At 40.5% G+C, this 21,345-nt stretch overlaps 1 protein-coding gene across 1 annotated transcript in view; it reads left to right on the top strand.

Annotated features, from left to right (window-relative positions):
* Positions 1–876: 876 nt before the first annotated feature.
* Positions 877–21,345, top strand: part of LOC148898468 (GRAM domain-containing protein 4-like) — a 52,396-nt gene continuing 31,927 nt past the window's right edge. The window contains exons 1-13 of the mRNA XM_088995635.1: positions 877–1,060; positions 7,432–7,606; positions 9,039–9,141; positions 9,202–9,325; positions 11,936–12,100; positions 12,207–12,232; positions 12,382–12,473; positions 14,087–14,178; positions 14,269–14,317; positions 16,294–16,365; positions 16,438–16,481; positions 20,514–20,623; positions 20,703–20,857. Of these exons, the coding sequence (XP_088851761.1) occupies positions 7,502–7,606; positions 9,039–9,141; positions 9,202–9,325; positions 11,936–12,100; positions 12,207–12,232; positions 12,382–12,473; positions 14,087–14,178; positions 14,269–14,317; positions 16,294–16,365; positions 16,438–16,481; positions 20,514–20,623; positions 20,703–20,857 (1,137 nt within the window). The 5' untranslated portion in view covers positions 877–1,060; positions 7,432–7,501. The remainder of the gene's footprint in view (positions 1,061–7,431; positions 7,607–9,038; positions 9,142–9,201; positions 9,326–11,935; positions 12,101–12,206; positions 12,233–12,381; positions 12,474–14,086; positions 14,179–14,268; positions 14,318–16,293; positions 16,366–16,437; positions 16,482–20,513; positions 20,624–20,702; positions 20,858–21,345) is intronic.

The following is a 21,345-nucleotide window of genomic DNA, read 5'->3' as shown; positions in this document are numbered from 1 at the left end:
GCCCCAAGTCTTTGATTAAAGTCACGTGATTGGTCAAGAACGCAGCAGTGAGGGGGCAGACAGGCAGATGACAGTGAGAGAGTTTCAACTTTGATAATTTAAAGGCAGAGTGTAGACTGCAAGGTTAAAATATCCCATAATCAGGCCCCACAAACAACCCGCACAAGCCACCTGTGCACTTGATGCAAAAAGCTATCAACCCAGCTAAACAGAATAAAATTGATGATGAACTAGATAAAATTATCGCAGAGAAAGCACCGACAAGGGATCATTCCTCAAGATGGTGAAAGAAGAAGATGACGTTCCTGATCAATTGTTGAATGCTGAGGAAACCGGCCACTCCATTCCATCAAGCCATCAACGACCATCACAAAGGTAAATAAAATGACTTTATTATACAGAACAGTTTATCACTTTAATTATAATACCATACCACGTTTATTATACATAAAATAAGGTATATTTTGTGTAGTTTTAAGGCTTGAAAAATTAGAAAGTAGAAAATTATGTTTTATGGGGACCTGGGAATGGATTCATCCCATTTTAATGGTTTCCTATGGGAAATTAATGTTTGAGATACACACTTTTCGCCTTACACACTCTGTCTGGGAACCAATTAAGTTCGTAAGCCAAGGTATCACTGTATAAATGAAGCCATATAAATACAAATATTTGATATAGTGTATTTTTTTGCACAAGTAATTCGTTTTCACAGAATTTTACATGATTTTTGGTAGTGAATTAATGTAAGGAACAAAAAAAAAACGAGGAGCCTTTTGCGAGCCAAAAGAGCCGGATCTTTTTAGTGAACCGAGCCAAAAGATCCAGCTCTCTGAAAAGAGCCGGAATTCCCATCACTATTGTCAAGTCGACAAGTCGGAAGGCGTTTTTGCGCCGCTCGCTCTCCAAACTTGTCCCACAACCGATTGGCTCGTCTCGGACGTCTCGAAGGTGTCCCGGTCGGCCCGGATCTTCATCGGATTGCCGTTGCAGAGCTTTCAAACAAGTTTGCTTCGCAAACGCCACTTGTTCACTTTCGGAGCGACATTCTTAAGTTCAGGTGTGTCCCATTTTTGAGATCTCCAACGTGATTGGCTGCCTGTCACCGTCACCCTCCACACTATTTCAGTTAGCCTTTTGCTCGCCTTTTTGGTTTGCGCCACGGTCCGGTTCGTGAGCGCGTCACTGCCGAACCAACTTTTGGGCAACGGTTCCAACAAGAAACGTTGTGACCTGTCAATCAAAACCGACCTGTTCTGGGCTCTGAAGGCCAAAGTCTTTGGCACAACTTGAAAGGCGCTTGAAAAATAAAATAGTAATAATAATAATAATAATACATTTCATTTATAAGCGCCTTTCTCTCAAGGTCACTTTAAAGTCGCAGGATAAGTTTTTCTTTAGGTGAGCAGCGGCAGACACACGCGACAACGTTCACTCAACCTGAAAGTAACTGAAATACATGGAAAGCTAGCTCGCAAGATAATAGATGGCTAATAGCTAGCTAGATACCCATATATATATATGTGTATGTGTATATACACATGTATGCACACATATGTGTCTCGTTATAACACATGTATATCGACATATCGACATGCATATACATGCACACGGATAGATATCCCGGTTACGACAACGATATATATATACTGTATATTTATGTCGTATACATGACATATAATACTTGTACTTTAAAAAATAGCTTATTAGTGCTGTTTTTAGTTTGCATAGTCGTGAGCTACCATTAGTGGTACTATTCAATCTATATGTAAGGAACCTGAGTAATGCCGTAAAAAAAGGGGGAAAAACATGCAGAATCATTCTCATTAAAAATGTATTATTATTATTATTATTATTATTATTATTATTATTATTATTATTATTATTATTATTATTATTATTATTATTATTATTATTATTATTGTGGTCAACACAGTTGTGGATTTTAGTGGTAAGGCCATGGATTTCATTGCTCGGCCATCAGTAATGCGACGTCTGAATCAATCAGCTGCGATTGTGGTGTGATGTTACACTCGCCCACTAGATGGTGCAATTGGCCAGGAAATAACTTGTGACTTGAAGAAACTTGAGGAATACAGTGAGACCTCATCTTACGAACTTAATTGGTTCCCAGACAGAGTGTGTAAGGCGAAAAGTGTGTATCTCAAAAAAAAAAATCCCATAGGAAACCATTAAAATGGGAATAATCCGTTCCCGGGTTTCCATAAAATATACTTTTCAACTAAATAAGCCTTAAAACTACACACAACATACCTTATTCTATGTATAATAAATGTGCTATTGTATTGTAATGGAAGAAATACACTGCATTGTATCATAAAATCATTTTATTTACATTTGTGATGGTCATTTATGGCTTGATGGAATGGCGTTGGAGGTTGAAGGTCAAAGGAAATTGCTGTTTGGAAAGAGAGGCACATTACATGAGGACTGTAATTAAAGAAATAAACTGTGCTGTAAAATAAAGTTTTATTGACCTTTTTGATGGCCGTTGATGGCTTATGGAAGGAGAGTCACCTTCCATAAGGACTGTTGGTAACTTAACCTCTGGTGCTCTTCGGTCGTGTGCTTCCGCCAAAGATCACTACGCCAGCCGTGGTGGGTGTGTATTATGAAAATAGTGCTTATTATAAGGTTTAATTTTCATAAATTTGACGTTTGTAAGACGAAAAGTTTGTAAAAAAATTGGAACAATGAAATTGTTCCAATTTTGAGTATGAACGGGTGGATTCATAAAATTGCAATTTTAGTGGCTATTAGTGGCTATTTTTGCTAGCTTCGGAGAAAAGTCCATCTTGAAAATGGCTTTAACAATAAATGTGCAACCAAATCCATCATACATTATGACAATCGAGCTAAAATAAATAAATAGGCGAATAAATACATAGACAAATAAATCAACGAATGAGTGACACCAGGGCTAATAAGATGAAACCAGTGCCACAGAGTATCAGATAGAACAATATAGCGATTTGCTATCTAACTAGCTAGCTGGCTACGTGGCTAGCTATCTATTAGCTATCTAAATAGCTAGCTGGCTACCTCTAGCTATCTATCTGCTATCTATTTGCTATCTATTCGCTATATAACTAGCCAGATAGCGATCTATTAATTATCTATAAGCTAGCTAGCAAACCTATTTATTTGAGTGAACGCTGGCGCATGTGGCTGCCGCTGCCCACCTGCAGAAAAACTGATCCTGTAAAGTGACCTTGAAAGTTTTGAAAGGTGCTTAGAAATGAAATGTATTATTATTATTATTATTATTATTATTATTATTATTATTATTATTATTTGCAAATTTCCCCATTGTGGGATGAATAAAGGTTTTCTGATTTTCTGATTCTGATTATTATTATTATTATTATTATTATTATAATTATTATTATTATTATTATTATTATTATTATTATTATTATTATTTCTTCTCCTCCTTCAGCCCCTGTTGCTTGACAAAAGCGCTATTAAATCGACACAACAATATATTTGCGTACAGTGTGCTAGCTGTGGCCAGTATGCACTTATCACTAACGGCTTGTTATACTCTGATTGGATAATGACGAGCCAATCATGTAACTACATGAACTGATTGTGAAGGCATCCAGGTCGATTTCTGCCGAAATGTGATTGGTTCAATGCTTCAGAAAGACAATTTAGAATTATTTCATAATAAATTATAATTCACATTAGTCTGTGATTCAGATCTTTTTAGGCCAGCAGAGAAGGCCTTGCAGGCCCTGATGGCCCACCACCGGTTGATTTACTAACACCTGTGAAAGCACCCAATAATAAAAATAATACATTTCATTTGTAAGCGCCTTTCAAAACTCTCAAGGTCACTTTACAGTCGTAGGATCGATTTTTACGCGGGTGAGCAGCGGCAGCCACACGCGCCAGCGTTCACTCAACCCAGAGGTAACTCAAACAGATAGAAAGCTAGCCAGCTAGCTAATAGATCGCCAGCTAGACAGTTAGCTAACTAGCTAGACAGCCATATAGCTACTATAGCTAGCTAGCTAGCCATATAGCTATAAGTCACACTTATTGTTTGAAAAGTGAAGACAAGATACTGTAATGTACTTGTAACGTTTTATCTGATGGCACTAGTAGGATCTGGGCGGCGTTGTAGCGTCATTTATTGTTTCGCAGGATGCGGCGCACATGCGTGGTCTTAGAGCTGATTAGCGCCCCTGGCGGCCACGTCCCGCATTTATCAGTGTTTGTTTGGTCAAAATGGCAGAAGCAGGCGAAGCTAACAAGCAATAGCGGCTGCTACCTTTTAAACGGATGCAAAACATGGCAGGGGATGTTCGAAACAAAATGCACAAGAGGCTCTAGGAAGGAGTCCTGTGGTACACCCTTTTAGCCACTAAACTATATTTTCAACACATTTTAAATGGAGAAAATCTCCCTTTTAGAATCTTTTTTAAATGTGGAAAAATCACTATTTTCGATTTTTTTTTTAAATGCGGAAAATCACAATTGTAGTTTTAAAGTAGAAAATTGCCATTTTAGAATATTTTTTAAAAATGTAGAAAATCTCCGTTTTATAATTTATTTCTTAAATGTGGAAAATTACCATTTTAGTTTTTAAAGTAGAAAATTACCATTTTAGCATGTTTTTTTTAAAGTAGAAAATCTCAATTTTGTTATTTTTTTGAATGAAAAAAATCACCATTTTATATTTTTTTAAATGTGGAAAATCACTATTTTGAAAAATATTATTTAAAATGTAAATGTAACATATAAAATCACCATTACAGAACATTAAAAAATATATATAAAATCTCTATTTTAGATTTTTTTTAATGTAGAAAATCACCATTTATAATATAAAAAAAATATATAGAAATATCTAGTTTATGTATTTTTTTTAATGTAGGAAATGACATTTCATTTTTGAAAATATTGTTTAAAATTTAGAAAATGGCTATTTTAATATTTCGTCTGTGTAAGCTCTCAGTCATACAGGAGTGGTCCATCGATAAGAAAGTTTCTTCAGGCGTCATCTGTACAAATTTGAAGGTTTCAGACGTTTCGCCTCCTATCCAAGAGGCTGACGAAGCCTCTTGGATAGGAGGCTAACTAATAAATAGTTAGCTAGCTAGCTAATAGCTAGCTAATAAATAGTTCACCAACTAGCTAATAGCTAGCTAATACAGGCAACAGCCGACAGTCAATCAATCAATCAATCAATCAATCAATCAATCAATCCATCCATCAATCAATCAATCAATCAATCCATCCATCCATCCATCAATCTATGCATCCATCAAACAATGCATCCATCAATCAACCAATTAATTCATCAATCAATCAAGTAATTAACCTACGAACCAATCAATCAATTTACCAACCAATCAACCAACCTATCAATCAATCCATCAATAAACCAATCAATCAATCAATCAATCAATCAATCAATCAATCAATCAATCAATCAATCAATCAATCAATCAATCAATCAATCAATCAATCAATCCATCCATCAACCAATTAAACCAATTGGTTCCCAGAAATTGTGTGTAAGGCGAAAGTGTGTATTCCAAAAATTAATTTCACATAGGTAACCATTAAAATGAGAATAATTCGTTCCCAGGTCTCCATAAAACATCATTATAACTAAATAAGCCTTAAAAATACACACAAGATACATTATTTTATGTATAATAAATGTGCTATTGTATTGTAATTCATGAAATAAACCGTACCGTATAATAAAGTCGTTTTATTGACCTTTGTGATGGTTATTGATGGCTTGATGGAATGGATAGCTTTTCGCATAAAGTGTCTTCGACTGAGCGTATTTTACAAAGATTGCACCACATGTAGCTGTATTTTACGTTTTAAGAGTCACGCTGAATATTCAGTTCATGACAATCCCCTACGTGACGTCACGGACGCCCCCGACCGAGAACGCCCCTGACACACAATGCATTTTAGGTACTTTGTTTGGTCTGAAAACTTCGTGTTGTTGGCGAAATTAAAAGGAAAACATAAATAACGCGATGGTGAATCATTGTCTGTTGCACCAAGATTACTATTTGATATTCGCTGACACAAATTCCCAGCAGACAAATCAGCCCATTTCCAACGGAGCTTGTGCGCCATCTTGTGCATTTTCTGGGACACTACATCGCTCGATATGATATGGGAGGACTTCTTTAATCGATTGCAAACTATTTGAATCATATTCATAACTGGATGACTAAGAAGAAAGCATCTTCTCTGAATCTGAACTCCGTGAGCCCATTGTTTTGTTTCTTGAGCAAGGCAAGAACACTTGGCGTGACGTCACAAACTGGGGGCGGGACTTTGTGAAAATCCCCACTTTCGATCTCAATATAGATTGTCCTTTAAAGGACAACCGACATCTCCGGACAAGTTGTGTCCTTAATTTGTAAAATGGCTTCAAATGACTTCTACTGAGCGTATTTTAATAATGTTCCACCGCATATAGCTATATTTTACGTTTTAAGACTCGCTCTGAATATTCAGGAAGTCTTGTTTTTGAGTTTGTGACGAGTCCGTACGTGACGTCACGAAATGACCGCCCCCTGACTGAAAAAAGACACATTGCAGCAGTCCTTCCAGCACGTCAATGCATTTTGCTGTACATGTTTGGTCTGAGAACCGTGTTGCACCCAAAAGCCGCCAGAAGAGGACATCCAAGCTCCATATAAGGAATTTATCAGCCTGTGGAAGCGGAGGTGGCCACTGGAGGTCGCCATTTTGTGCCTCTTTTTTTTGGGTGAGAGATTTTCCCCCACTGTTGCTTCAAAATGGCACATATAATTCTTTAATCGATTGCAAACATGTATGCTTTCCTCTTCAGAACTATTTGAATCATATTCATAACTGGATGTGTAACAAGAAAGCATATTCTCCATATCCGAAGCCATTGTTTTGATTCACAAGCAATGCAAGACGTCTTGGCGTGACGTCACGAACTGGGGGCGGGACTTTCTGAAAATGCCCAATTCGCAGCTCAATTTTTTTTGCAGATTTTGGACACTTTAAGTCATTTTTATTGTTTTTTTGCATTTGACTAAAAATATCATACTGCGTGTTTTGGGTATTTTAGATACTATAAAACGTTTTTCTGATGTCAGTTAAAAAACAAAAAAGTGATGTCGGTTGTCTTTTAAAACTACACACAATATACCTTATTTTATGTCGAATAAATGTGCTATGATATTGTAATGAAAGAAATAAACTGTACTGTATAATAAAGGCGTTTTATTGACCTTTGTGATGGTCATTGATGGGTTGATGGAATGGATAGCTTTTTGCATAAAGTGTCTCAAGGAGCTATTAGCATATTTGACAATAAAGCTGACTATGACTTTGGCTTTTTATGTACCTTACCTGAATTGAACCCCCCACCGCCCACCACCCGCCCCACTGCAGAGGTCATTGGTAGTCGGCAAAGTGCGGCACAGGGTGAGGTCGATTGGACTGCGTTTCACAAGGCTCAACCATGCGGAGGCGTCTGGACCGGATCCGGAATTGGGGCCACAGGCGGGATGAAATGGTGGATCTGTCAGAGTCGCCCGACGTTTCGGATGGAGAATGCAGTGAGGAGGTGCAAAACAAAACACGCTAAGTCACACGCCTGCGCCGAGGTTCAAAAAGGTCTCACATGAACCCCCCGATTCCGCTGCTGGAATAGGGCAATGAAAATGTCATCTGACCATAATCCGTTCCAGAAACCTGTCTGAAAACTGATTTGATTCAAAAACCAAAACATCACTTTCCATTATAATCAATGTAAAATAAATTAATCCGTTCCAAGTCTCGAAAACAACTTTTTTCAAGCACCTTTTAACAATTTTACAGCATAAACTGTCTACAAACGTAATACTAGAGCAGGTCATTTGTAAAACATTATAAAAACAAACAGTGATCTGTTTTATTTTCACCAATTTGAACATCACCACGGCCCACCACTGAGTCATCTGAAGATCAAAATGGCTCTGAACCAAAACGTTTTGCTACCCCTTCGCTGTGTTTTTGCCCTTTGCTTACAATGCTGTGTGTTGGTTTTAGGTGGTTTCTGCTTGTCAAGACGACTAGAAACCTGTTCGAAAATCGATTTGTTCGAAAACCAAAACATCACTTTCCATTATAATCAATGTAAAATAAATTAATCCGTTCCAAGTCTCGAAAACAACTTTTTTCAAGTACCTTTTAACAATTTTACAGCATAAACTGTCTACAAACGTAATACTAGAGCAGGTCATTTGTAAAACATTATAAAAACAAACAGTGATCTGTTTTATTTTCACCAATTTGAACATCACCACGGCCCCCCATTGAGTCATCTGATCAAAATGGCTCTGAACCAAAACGTTTTGCTACCCCTTCGCCGTGTTTTTGCCATTTGCTTACAATGCTGTGTGTTGGTTTTAGGTGGTTTCTGCTTGTCAAGACGACTAGAAACCTGTTCGAAAATCGATTTGTTCGAAAACCAAAACAGCACTTGCCATTATAATCAATGTAAAATAAATTAATCCGTTCCAAGTCTCAAAAACAACTTTTTTCAAGTACCTTTTAACAATTTTACAGCATAAACTGTCTACAAACGTAATAATAGAGCAGGTCATTTGTAAAACATTATAAGAACAAACAGTGATCTGTTTTATTTTCACCAATTTGAACATCAACACGGCCCACCACTGAGTCATCTGAAGATCAAAATGGCTCTGAACCAAAACGTTTTGCTACCCCTTCGCCGTGTTTTTGCCCTTTGCTTACAATGCTGTGTGTTGGTTTTAGGTGGTTTCTGCTTGTCAAGACGACTAGAAACCTGTTCGAAAATCGATTTGTTCGAAAACCAAAACATCACTTGCCATTATAATCAGTGTAAAATAAATTAATCCGTTCCAAGTCTCGAAAACAACTTTTTTCAAGTACCTTTTAACTATTTTACAGCATAAACTGTCTACAAACGTAATAATAGAGCAGGTCATTTGTAAAACATTATTAAAATTTCAGTTACTGTGTGTTGGTTTTAGGTGGTTTCCGCCAACGTTTCTGCAAGTCAAGACGACCCCAAATCGGATGCGAATGAATTGAAAGGACACCTGGAGATCACCTTGCTGGAGAAGCATTTTTTACGTGAGTGGATGAATTCCTTGTTTGGTTCCTTCCTTCTTTTTGGACTTTGCCACTTTGCAGAGGAGGAGTTGAGGAAACTCCGAGAGGAAGAAACGGGCGTTGAAGTGCTGCGGCAGGAGCTGGAGCGAGAGCGTTGCAGGAACATGGAGCTCCAACAAAAACTGCAAGACCTCCACTATGGCAGGTCTGCTTAAAGTGGAAAATGACAATGATCCTATTTTCCGGTACAGTGAAACAGCTTACGAACGCTTTAGCTCACAAACTTTTCGCCTTACGAAAAATAAACTCGCAACAATATAATCTTGGCATACAAACTAGTTTTTGGCGGATGAAACAAATCACACAGCGCCATGGTGGATGGCGGACTAGTTTTCATCACCCCCTTCCTTTGAGTAGAGACATTGTTTGTTATCGAGTGGAGTACTTTTGGTATTATGGGAGCGAAACAGACCCGACCACAGGCTAGTATTAAGTTCAAGAGGACACAAATGAAAATGACGGTCGAGCAGAAGAAGGAGATCATCAAAAAACACCAACAAGTTGTGACTTAGCGTACCAGTACGCTAAGTTGCTATGTGTGGCTAAGGGTGTTTCTGTGTTTCTGTATCTCAGGCAATAGAAGAGGTTGAAAAACTTCTGTTGATTTAGATGAATGAAAAGCAGCTAGCAAGGGACAGTGTGAGTGGTATTATTGCCCAGAAAGCACGGCAACTTCACTATGATACCATCAAGAGGCAACTACATCAACAACCATCACAAAGGTCAATAATAATCATAATAATAATCATTAGGTCAACTGTGTTGTACATTTTATTTCTTTCATTACACTACCAGAGCACAGTTATACATAAAATACGGTATATTTGTGTAGTTTTAAGGCTTATTTAGTTGAAAATTATGTTTTATGGGGACCTGGGAACTGATTATTTTCATTTTAATGGTTTCTTATGGGAAATAAATGTTTGGAAGATGAACTTTTCGCCTCACACACTTTCTGGGAACCAATTAAGTTCGTAAGCTGAGGCATCACTGTACGTTGGTTGGTGCGCCTTATATGTGAAGTCATATTGAGGTCTTGCCACCAACTCCATCTTGAAATATTTCTAGATTCTATTTAGAAAAATGTTTTCATCCATTGGTGGTGCGCCTTATACTCTGGTGTGCCTTAGACACCCAAAAATACATTTTATTACAGTGAAATTTTTTGAAGTACCGAAGTGATTTGGGTATTTTTAAAACGGATAAAAAGTGATCCGGTTTCAATTCTACGACGTCACGCTTGCCCAAATACTTGTGGCGTGTTCAGACTGAAATATGGGCGCAGAAAATCCTACTGGACCTTGCGCACCCTGCCCACCACCTTTTCCAGTGACTCCCCTCAGGCGGGCGCTACCGATCCGAATCCAGCAGACATTTAAACAGTTTCTTCTTTCCCCGTCGCCCCATCTCTCTAAACAGTAACACAAATAGAACTGTATTTTATTTGTTGTATTCTACTGTTGTATTTATTGTATTCTATTTATTATTGCATTTTATTTATCATAGTATCTATGCTTGTCTGTGACTGTAAAGTGTCCTTGAGAGCTTTTAAAGGCGCTTGAAATTAAATGTATTATTATTAGCTAGCTAACTTGATCTATTTGACTTATTCCCAGTTGAATGGGGTCACTGTTGCTGGCTTCGTAGCTAGCTATGCATTTGCTATTTATTAGCTGTCTAAATAGCCAGCTAGCTATCTATTAGTTATCCATTATCTAGCTAGCTAACTTGATCTATTTGAGTTATTCCCGGTTGAACGGGGTCACCGTTGCTGGCTACCTATCTAGCTATCTATTTGCTATCTATTAGCTGTCTAACTAGCTAACTAGCTATCTATTAGTTATCTATTAGCTAGCTAGCTAACTTGATCTATTTGAATTATACCCGGGTGAACGGTGTCACCGATGCTGGCTACCTATCTAGCTATCTATTTGCTATCTATTAGCTGTCTAACTAGCTAACTAGCTATCTATTAGTTATCTATTAGCTAGCTAGCTAACTTGATCTATTTGAATTATACCCGGTTGAACGGTGTCACCGATGCTGGGAAGCTAGCTAGCTATCTATTTGCTATCTATTAGCTGTCTAACTAGCTATCTAGCCAGCTATTAGTTATCTATTAGCTAGCTAGCTAACTTGATCTATTTGAGTTATTCCCATCATTCATCGTTGCTGGCTACCGAGCTAGCTATCTATTTGCTATCTATTAGCTGTCTAAATAACTAGCTAGCTATGTATTAGTTACCTATTAGCTAGCTAGTTTATCTATTTGAGTTATTCCCAGTTGAACGGGGTCACCGTTGCTGGCTACCTAGCTAGCTATCTATTTGCTAGCTAATTGGTGTCTAACTAGCTAGCTAGCTGGCTATCTATTAGTTAGCTAGCTAACTTGATCTATTTGAATTATTCCCGGTTGAGTGAACGTTGGCGCCTTATAGCTATCTGGCTGCTAGCTAGCTATGTAGATGGCTATTTATTAGCCATATGGCTGTCTAACTAGTTAGCTAACTGTCTAGCTGGATATCTATTAATTATCTGTTAGTTAGCTGGCTTGCTATCTATTTCAGTTACTTCTGGGTTGAGTGAACGCTGACGTATGTGGCTGCCGCTGCTCACCCAGAGAAAAACTAATCCTGTGACTGTAAAGTGACCTTAAGAGTTTTGAAAGGTGCTGATAAATGAAATGTATTATTATTATTATTATTATAATTATTATGATGCGATTTTTGAGGTGGCCATTTTTGTTTTTGGATAGACTGGATGAGTCTCCATCTGGGCAAGCGCCGCCCCCTGCCGAGGAGGACGCTTACGCTCGCTTCCAAAGATTGCTTTACAAGTACCTGGGCGTGGACTTTGACGACTTCCACTTGCAGCCGCAGGACGAAGCGCCTGAGCCGGACGAGCCGCTCAGTGCCAGGAGGTGACCCCCAACCGCCTCGCACCCCCCCCCCCCCCGCCGTTCCCCAGATTAGCTAACTTGTTTTTCTTTATCCCGCTATCCACCTTTCAACGTGACTCCTCCGCAGGCTGACGGAAAACATGAGGCGGGCCAGTGAGTCACTTGAACTTGTTGATGCAAAATGCGCGCTCGGTCTTGCCACGCCAAAAGTGCCATCGACGGCGCGCCGGCATCCGTCTTCTGACACCACATGCCGCTTTGAAGAAGATGGGCCGCCCCGTCTTGTTTTTATTTTTTTGCAGAGAGAGGCCTGAGGCCCGTCAACAGCTTCCTGCGCGACCTTTCGGCCTTGTCCAGCTGGTATTCCGTTTACACCACGGCCATCGCCTTCACTGTGAGCCCAACTTGATGCTTCAATGAAAACACTTTCTGGACACTAATCGATAAATGCTTGACCGGATGCTAATTTGTACTCCTGCAAAATAATCCACAAAGTGTGTGTAAGGCGAAAAGTGTGTATTCCAAACATTAATTTCCCTCAAGGAAACCATTAAAATGAGAATAATCCATTCCAATGTCCCATAAAACATAATTTTAAACTAAATAAGCCTTAAAACTACACGAAAATATACCTTATTTTATGTATAGCCATTATCTACATGTTAGATAGCTTTCTATCTATTTGAGTTACTTCCGGGTTGAGTGAACTCTGGCGCGTGTGGCTGCCGCTGCTCACCTGGAGAAAAACTTTATCCTGTGACTGTAAAGTGACCTTGAGAGTTTTCAAAGGCTTAGAAATGAAATGTATTACTATTATTATTATTACTATTATTATTGTTCATATACAAAAAATGGAAAGACTGCAGAGAGGGTAAAGAATATACAAAGAATATTACTTTCAGTGTTCAAGTACCATGACGGTGAAGTCACATTAGCGTGTCAATGATATATAAAATGAGAAAAACGACACAAAAAGGTAATTATAAACTTTATAAATGAACTGTGCAGTAAACAGTTTTGTATACATTACGGTTACAGTTATACAGTCATAAAAATCGATAATAGGAAATATGAAATGATAAAAATGACACTAAAAGTTATCAAATGTATAAATGAACTGTAAACAGTTTGTTATATATTAATATTCAATAGAAAACGTTGCTTCAAAACAACAGATTGATATTGTATCCTGTCGTGTGAATGTCACGTTGGGCATTTTGAATGGAATTCGACTTACGACCGATTGACTTACGAACGTTTTTTTCGGAACGGAACCCGATCGGAACTCGGATGTTACAAGTATATTGTTGTAAACGTCACGCCGGTCATTTGAATGTATTTCGACTTACGACCGTTTGACTTACAACGTTTTGTCGGAACGGAACCAGGTCATAACTCGGATGTTACCTGTTTATTGTTGTAAACGCCATGTCGGCCATTTTGAATGGATTTTCACTTACGACCATTGGACTTATGACCGTTTTGTCGGAACGGAACCCGATCGTAACTTGGATGTTACCCGTATATTGTTGTAAACGCCATGTCGGCCATTTTGAATGGATTTTGACTTACGACCATTGGACTTATGACCGTTTTGTCGGAACGGAACCCGATCGGAACTTGGATGTTACCTATATAGTGTTGTGTTGATTTTATAGCGGTTTTGTCAACTCACAATGACTGAAGGAGGAGAAGAAATGGAAATGCTGCTGTGCCGATGACTATTTTGTGTTTGGGAGCCTTTTCCTGAGCATCTTCATGTTTATTAAGTTCATAGAGTCGCTGGTTCTGTAGCTACAAGCCAGTGCCTTCTTGTGCCGGTCTCAAGCCCGGATAAATACAGAGGCTTGTGTCAGAAAGGGCTTGGACAAAACAAACATGCCAATCAAACCTCTGAAGATGGAGGACACTGATTCGCTTTGGCCACCCCTAGAAGGGAAAAGCCCAAAGGAAAAGAAGAATATGCTAATTGCTTAATGCTAACAGTGATCCGTGTGTTGCGAACAGGTGTACATGTACGCCACGTGGCGCGGCTGGACCATCCCCATGTTCCTGTTCCTGGCTGTCCTGCGACTTTCTTTGAACTACCTGATTGCCAAGTAAGCCCCACCCACCCCTGTCCTGTCAGCCAATCGTAAAAAAGGCAAGCACATGATTGACGTGCGGACAAACTTGTGCTTTCCTTGAAGTGGCTGGACCATCCAGTGGAGTATCCTCCCGCAGGTCTCCGAACCTGTGGTAAGTGTGTCTGTTTGTGCGTTAATCTGTGTTTATGTGTGTGTGTGTGTGTGTGTGTGTGTCAAAGGATAACTGACACCATTTTTTGTTTCCTAACTGACATCAGAAAAACATTTTATAGCATCTAAAATACCCAAAACAAGCAGGCTGATCTTTTTAGTCAAACACAAACCACCAATAAAAATGACTTAAAGTTGCCCAAAACTGCCACGAATGAGCTCAAAACTGGAGAGATTCAGAAAGTCCCGCCCCCTTGTTCGCGACATCTCGTCAGCAAACTCATTCACAAACTGCCTTGCTCCAGAATCAAAACAATGGCTTCAGATTTTAATTTACAACAGATTCTTTTCTTACAGACAGTGTTTTTTAGGTGTTCAATTACCTGACATGTTTTGGCGTATACTTCCGCCTTCAGACTGTTCGGATTCGGAAAAAGATCCTTTGTTGTTACTCATCCAGTTATGAATATGATTCTAATAGCTATGAAGAGGAAATCATAAGTGTTTGTCATCGATTAAAGAAGTCCTTCCGTTTCAATTCGATCCATGTATGACGAAACTAGTGACGGATACGACGTATATAGCGTGTATAAAGCTCCGTGAATAAGCAATATGTGAAATGTGGCATATAAAGACATGAATAACAAATAATAAGCTACAAGATGTCAACATCAAAGCAGATTGTTTAATGGTTGTGCACGCAAAAAGTTATTTCAACTTTTAAGATTAAGAGTTACGAACTTACGTATGACTGACAGCGGTTATCCATCGCTAACTCCGGTTGGTTCCTCGTTCCAGCAGCTGAATGTTTGTCCGATAGGTTTGCTCCAATATTATGACGATTGCTCTCTTTCACCATTGGAAGCAACTTTCTACCCAAGGTCAGGCTGAGAGGATGGCAGCGGTTATCCAAGCGGGGATTCGCGTACTCTGGGGAGCTCCTCGGCTGACGCTATATTGCTCTGGTCCGTTGGAAATGGCTTCTTTGTCCGCTGGGAATTTGTGTCAACTTACACCTTCTTCATGCGTGTTGCTGCAATTGGCTGCCACACAACAATTCACCATCGTTATTTATGTAGTTTTTATTCTAATTTCGGCATCAACACGGTGTTTTCAGACCAAACAAAGTACCCAAAAGGCACTTTGTGTCGCTTTCTCGGTAAGGGGCGTTCCGAATCTGACGTCACTTCCGGTATCGACATCCACTCGAAAACAAGACTTCATGAATATTCAGCGTGAGTTTTAAAATGTCAAATATAGCTTTATGCTGTGAAATCTTTGTCAAATGTGCTCAATAGAAGTCATTTGAAGTAATTTTACAAATTATGGACGCAACTTGTCCGGAGGTGTCGGTTGTCCTTTAATGTGTGTTCATGTGTATGTGCGTGTGTTTGTACGGCTGTACTTGTGAGGACAACCAGGATTATATACCATACGTAGTGAGGACATTTTTGACGAGTGAGGACTGTTAGTTTGGTCCTCACAAGTTTTTCATTCAAAAGGCTTCTAATGGTCTAATATGCATCTCTCAAAGCTGCTCACCCGTACAAAAAATTATCCTCTGACTGTAAAGTGTCCTTGAGAGTTTTGAAAGGCCGTTATTAATGAAATGTATTATTATTATTTTGAGAGAGGTTCTTACAAAATGCATTAAAAAAGATTTTTTGTGTTTGTGTGCATGTGTGTATCCATTTAAAGTACCTTTTTATGTGTGTTTGTTCGGCTATATTTGTAAGGACCACCTTGATTTTATACCACATGTAGTGAGGACATGTGTGTATGCACGTGTGTGTGTGTGTATGTGTGTGTGCATGCGTGCACGGGTGTTTAAAAATGTGTTTCAGTGCGCATGCGCATGCGTGTGTGATTGATTGGGCGGGGTTGTGTACGTGTCCATTTAAGTCTGAGCGTATGTTTGCAGCAGACAAGATGATTGACAGGTGTCCGTATAACACCCCCACTCCCAACCTTTGACAGGAGCCCCCTCGAGAAGACCTGACGGTGTCGGAGAAGTTCCAGCTGGTTCTGCATGTGGCCCAGAGAGCTCAGGTGAGCTCCATTTGGCGTTGCCGGTTTTTGTTTGGCAGCCATGTTGCGACTCATTGTGGACGTTTTGCGCAGAACATCTTTGGCAAGATGGCCGACATCCTGGAGAAGATAAAGAAGTGAGATAATAATAACAATCCATTTCATTTGTAAGCGCCTTTCAAAACTCTCAAGGTCACAGTCACAGGATCAGTTTTTCTGCGAGTGAACAGCGGCAGCCACATGCACCAGCGTTCAGTCAACTCGGAATAAATCAAATAGATAGAAAGTTAGCTAGCTAGCTAATAGGTAACTAATAGCTAGGTTTCTAGCTAGTTATATAGCAAATAGATAGATGCTAGGTAGCCAGCTAGCGAGTTAAATAGCAAATAGATAGCAAATAGCTAGCTAGTTAGATAGCAAATAGATAGCTAGGTAGCCAGCAAGCTAGTTTGATAGCGAATAGATAGCGAATAGATAGCAAATAAATAGCTAGCTAGGTATCCAGCTAGCTAGTTAGATAGCGAATAGATAGTAAATAGATAGCTAGCTAGTTAGATAGCGAATAGATAGCAAATAGATAGCTAGCTAGTTAGATAGCGAATAGATAGCAAATAGATAGCTAGCTAGGTAGCCAGTTAGATAGTTAGATAGCTAATAATAATATTAACAATAATAATACATTTAATTTACCAGTGCCTTTCTGAACACCTAAGGACACTCTACAATAAAAACAATACATAAAACAATAAAATCATGAATAAAACAAGAAATAATAAAACAGCAGATTAAAATAGACCATGAAAGCAAGTTTAAACAGGTGAGTTTTGAGGTGAGATTTGAGAGTAGGAAGGGAGTCAATGTTACGGATGTTGGGTGGAAGTGAGTTCCAGAGTTTGGGAGCGGAGCGGCTGAAAGCTCTGCATCCCATCGTCGTGAGACGGGCAGAGGGCATAGAGTAGTGGAGGGAGGAAGAGGACTGAGGGCCCGAGAGGGAACAGAGATTTGAAGTAGGTCAGACAGATGGGGGGGGCAAGGTTATGGATGGCTTTAAATGTAAACAGAAGTATCTTGAAATCTATACAAAGTTTAACGTGGAGCTGTTGGAGTATAGGACTGATGTGGTGAAAGGAGGGGGTTTGAGTGATGATCCAGGCTGAGGAATTTTGGACTACTTGGAGTTTATGGAGACATTTTTGATTGACCCCGAAAATAAGTGAGTTACAATAATCGATACGGGAGGTGACGAGACTGTGGATAAGGATAGCAGTGGTGTGAGGGGTGCGAGAGGGACGGAGACGATTATTATTACGGAGGTGGAAATATGCAGACGGAGTTATGTTATTTATATGGGACTGAAAATATAGTGTGCTATCGAGGATGACACCCAGGCTCTTGACCTTAATGGCGGGGGACAGGGTATAACTGTCAATGGTGAGAGAGAAACTGTTTGCTTTTTGAAGGGTCGATTTAGTCCAGACAAGGAGAAGTTCAGGTTTTTCGCTGTTTAGTTTGAGAAAGTTGTGAGAAATCCAGGATTTTTGGAGGAGAGCGTCGGGTTTACTGGAGAGGTAAGTTGGGTGTCATCCATGAAGCAGTGAAAGTGAATGCCAAAATTGCAGAAGATATCACCAAGGGGAAGAAGGTATTTAATAAAGAGAAGGGCCCCCAGAACAGACCCTTGGGGCACACCAGAAGACACAGGAGAGGACCGTAAAGTGAATGAGTAAATGTGGATAAACTGTGAGCGGCCAGTGAGGTAGGAGTGAAACCAGCTAAGTGGGGTGTGTGTGACGCCTAGAGTGGAAAGTCGGTTGAGCAGGATGGGGTGAGAAATGGTGTCAAAGGCTGCAGATAGATCAAAAAGGATGACGATAGAGAGGGAGCGGTTATCTGCTGCTATTAGAAGATCATTAGTGATTTTTATGAGGGCTGATTCAGTGCTGTGGCGGGGACGGAAACCAGACTGGAATTGTTCGTAGAGGTTATTGTGAGTGAGGAGAGAGTTGAGCTGAGACGCAACAGTTTTTTCGAGAATTTTAGCGATGAATGGAAGGTGAGAAATTGGATGTAGGTTATTGAAATCATTGGGATCTGAGCCAAGTTTTTTTCAGAATTGGCAATACAGCTGCGGTTTTGAGTGGGACAGAAACAATTCCAGGGAGTGGGTCCAGCTGACAGGTGGAATTCTTGGACTTGGTGATGAAGTCAGAAATTAATGAGGGAAGAGGTAGTTCAAAAGAGGATAGCAGTTGATAGGGGAGGGATACAGAGGAGCCGAGGTGCTGGTGGATCTTGTCGATCTTTTCATTGAAAAACAAAAGCAGAGCATTGCAGGTGTCTGAGGAGTGAAAGTGTGGGGGGTTGAATGGTTTTGTTGTACAGGCAAAAGAGAGTCCATACATTTCCAGTGCTCGAGTCAATCAGTCAGTCAATCAATCAGAATAGTATTGTGATTTTGCGCGTGTGATAGAGTCCTTGTAATGGCTGAGGTGAGCTGTGTACATGTCCTTGTGAGTAGTGAAGCAGTAGAGTCTTCCTGTAGAGTCTTTCTAGTTGCAGAGTTTTCGCCTTGGAGGAGCGGAGATGGGCGGTGAACCATGGGGCGGACCGGGTGAATTGGACAGACCGGGACTTTACAGGAGCAAGGGCGTTGAGCATGCTTGTAAGGTCCGTGTTGTACCGGGAAACAAGTTCATCAGGGGGGGGGGGGGGGGTTGTAGTCCGGATTCAGGGTGGCAGTCATTGCAGTGAGGGTGACAGTGTCGATGTGTTTGATGTTCTGATAAGTGATGATGCGGGGTGGCTTGGGGAGAGAGTGTGATGGGAACATTAAATGAGACAAGGAAATGGTCCGTTACAGGTAGTTCATTTGCTGTGCAATTGGCGGCGGTAAAACCAGAGCTGCATATCAGGTCCAGAGTGTGCCCTTTTATATGCGTGGGAAAATCAGAGAATTGATGCAGGCCAAAACTGTCGAATGAGGAAATGAAGTCTTTGGTGAGGGGATGGATGGAATTGTCAATGTGTGTGTTGAAATCCCCCAGAATCATTATATTTGGTGACAGAGTGTAGAGGTGTGTGAGGACAGTGGAGAAATCTTTTACAAAGTCACAATGTGGTTTCGGGGGACGATAGACAGTGGCTATGACTGTTGGAGAGGGTCTGGAAATTTGACATCCATTTGGCAGGCATTCAAATGAGAGAGTTTCCGGGATTGGCACTTGAATGACTTTCCAGTTCTCGCTGTAAAATATCACGAGACCGCCTCCGCGGCCTGAGAGGCGGGGATTTGAAAGGTAAACAAACCCTGATGGAGTCGAGTCGGAAGAAATCCAAGTTACGGTCACTAAGGATGTCCTGGATAAGACAACCCTTTCCCGTAAGCGAGCGGATGTTCAGGAGGCCGAAGTTGATGCTGGTGGTGTCGTCATTTTGAGAGGCATTAGCCGACCTAGCCAGGCCGGCTAACACACGGTGTTCTACGGAGCGGCTATACCCTCTGCGTGGCCGGCGGAAAGATGACCACAGGGAGGTGATATCCTTCGAGTCATCGAGGTGAAAGTCTCGACGTGATCCGCAGTGGATATACCTCCGGGAAGGGCGACGAGCGATTTCTGGGAAGTGGGAATGTCGCCGGCGGCACGCTTGTCCATTGGGACAAGCGTCCCAATGGACAAGCAGCCGTCCAACGGCTCGATGGAGGAGCGACATGATATCGACCAGCAATGTCCAGAGACAGGCAGCGTCCAGGTTAGCCCTCAAATAGCGGGTGCAGGTGGGTGGAGATGGTACATGTTCTCGTCTGTGATCCGGAGAAACGACCGGTATCACGAGACGATCAGACAGCTAAAACGGACTGGAATTTGACCATAAGTTTCTCTGGTGGCTGTCGAGTATTTCCAGTGGTTACAGGAATCGTAAAAACTAAAAAGAAGTTAAAATGTTTTGCGGGCGAATAGCGGCAGCCAATAGCGTGCCAGCGTACACTCGACCCCAGAAGTGATAGATAGCTAGATAGGTAGCCAGCTAGTTAGATAGATAGATAGCAAATAGATAGTGAGATGCTCCTCATCGGCAGCCGACTAGCGGTCACGGATACATTCAAAAGTGTGTGTTTGTGTGTGTGTGTGTGTGTGTGTGTGTGTGTGTGTGTGTGTGTGTGTGTGTAGTCTGTTCATGTGGGTGGAGCCTCAGTTGACCAGGAAGTTGTACGTGGCCCTGTGGGTGTCCTTCATGGCGTCCTGCCTGCTGCCTTACGACCTGCTGGGATTCCTCATCGGCATGATCTCCTTTTCTTTCAATTTGGCGCCCGTGCACGTTCACGCACACGCGGAACATCTTGTGGTGTTTTCCCTCAGGCATGTTTGCGGGCATCAAGTTCTTTGTCATCAACTTCATCTTCCAAAGTTGCCCCAAGCTGCGTTGGCGCTACGATACGGCGCACATCGTGTGGAGCGGCCTGCCCACCGACGTCCAGTTGAGGGGGCGGGGCTCCGACCCCGCCGCCAGACGCGTGAGTGTTGCTAGCTAGCTAGCATTCAAGCTAGCTATCTAGCTAGATAGCTTCTCCCAACCTATGTTTTATAATAATAATAATAATGATGATAATAATAATAATAATAATAATAATAATAATAATAATAATAATAATCAGAAAATCAGAAAATCAGAAAACCTTTATTCGTCCCACAATGGGGAAATTTGCTAATAATAATAATAATAATAATAATAATAATAATAATAATACATTTCATTTCTAAGCACCTTTAAAAACTTTCAAGGTCACTTTACAGTTACAGGACAAAGTACAGTTGCAGTTTTTCTGCAGGTGAGCAGCGGCAGCCACATGCGCCAGTGTTCACCCGGAATAACTCAAATAGATAGGTTTGCTAGCTAGCTTATAGATAATTAAATAAATAGATAGCTATCTGTCTAGTTATATAGCGAATAGATAGCAGATAGATAGCTAGAGGTAGCCAGCTAGCTAGTTAGACAGCAAAT

Source organism: Hippocampus bargibanti, linkage group LG05, assembly GCF_051943395.1.
Source record: "Hippocampus bargibanti isolate YZ-2025 linkage group LG05, ASM5194339v1, whole genome shotgun sequence".
In the NCBI taxonomy this organism is placed as follows: Eukaryota; Metazoa; Chordata; class Actinopteri; order Syngnathiformes; family Syngnathidae; genus Hippocampus; species Hippocampus bargibanti.
The sequence above is the reverse complement of the archived record's forward strand: the minus strand, read 5'-3'. Positions and strand labels throughout refer to the sequence as shown.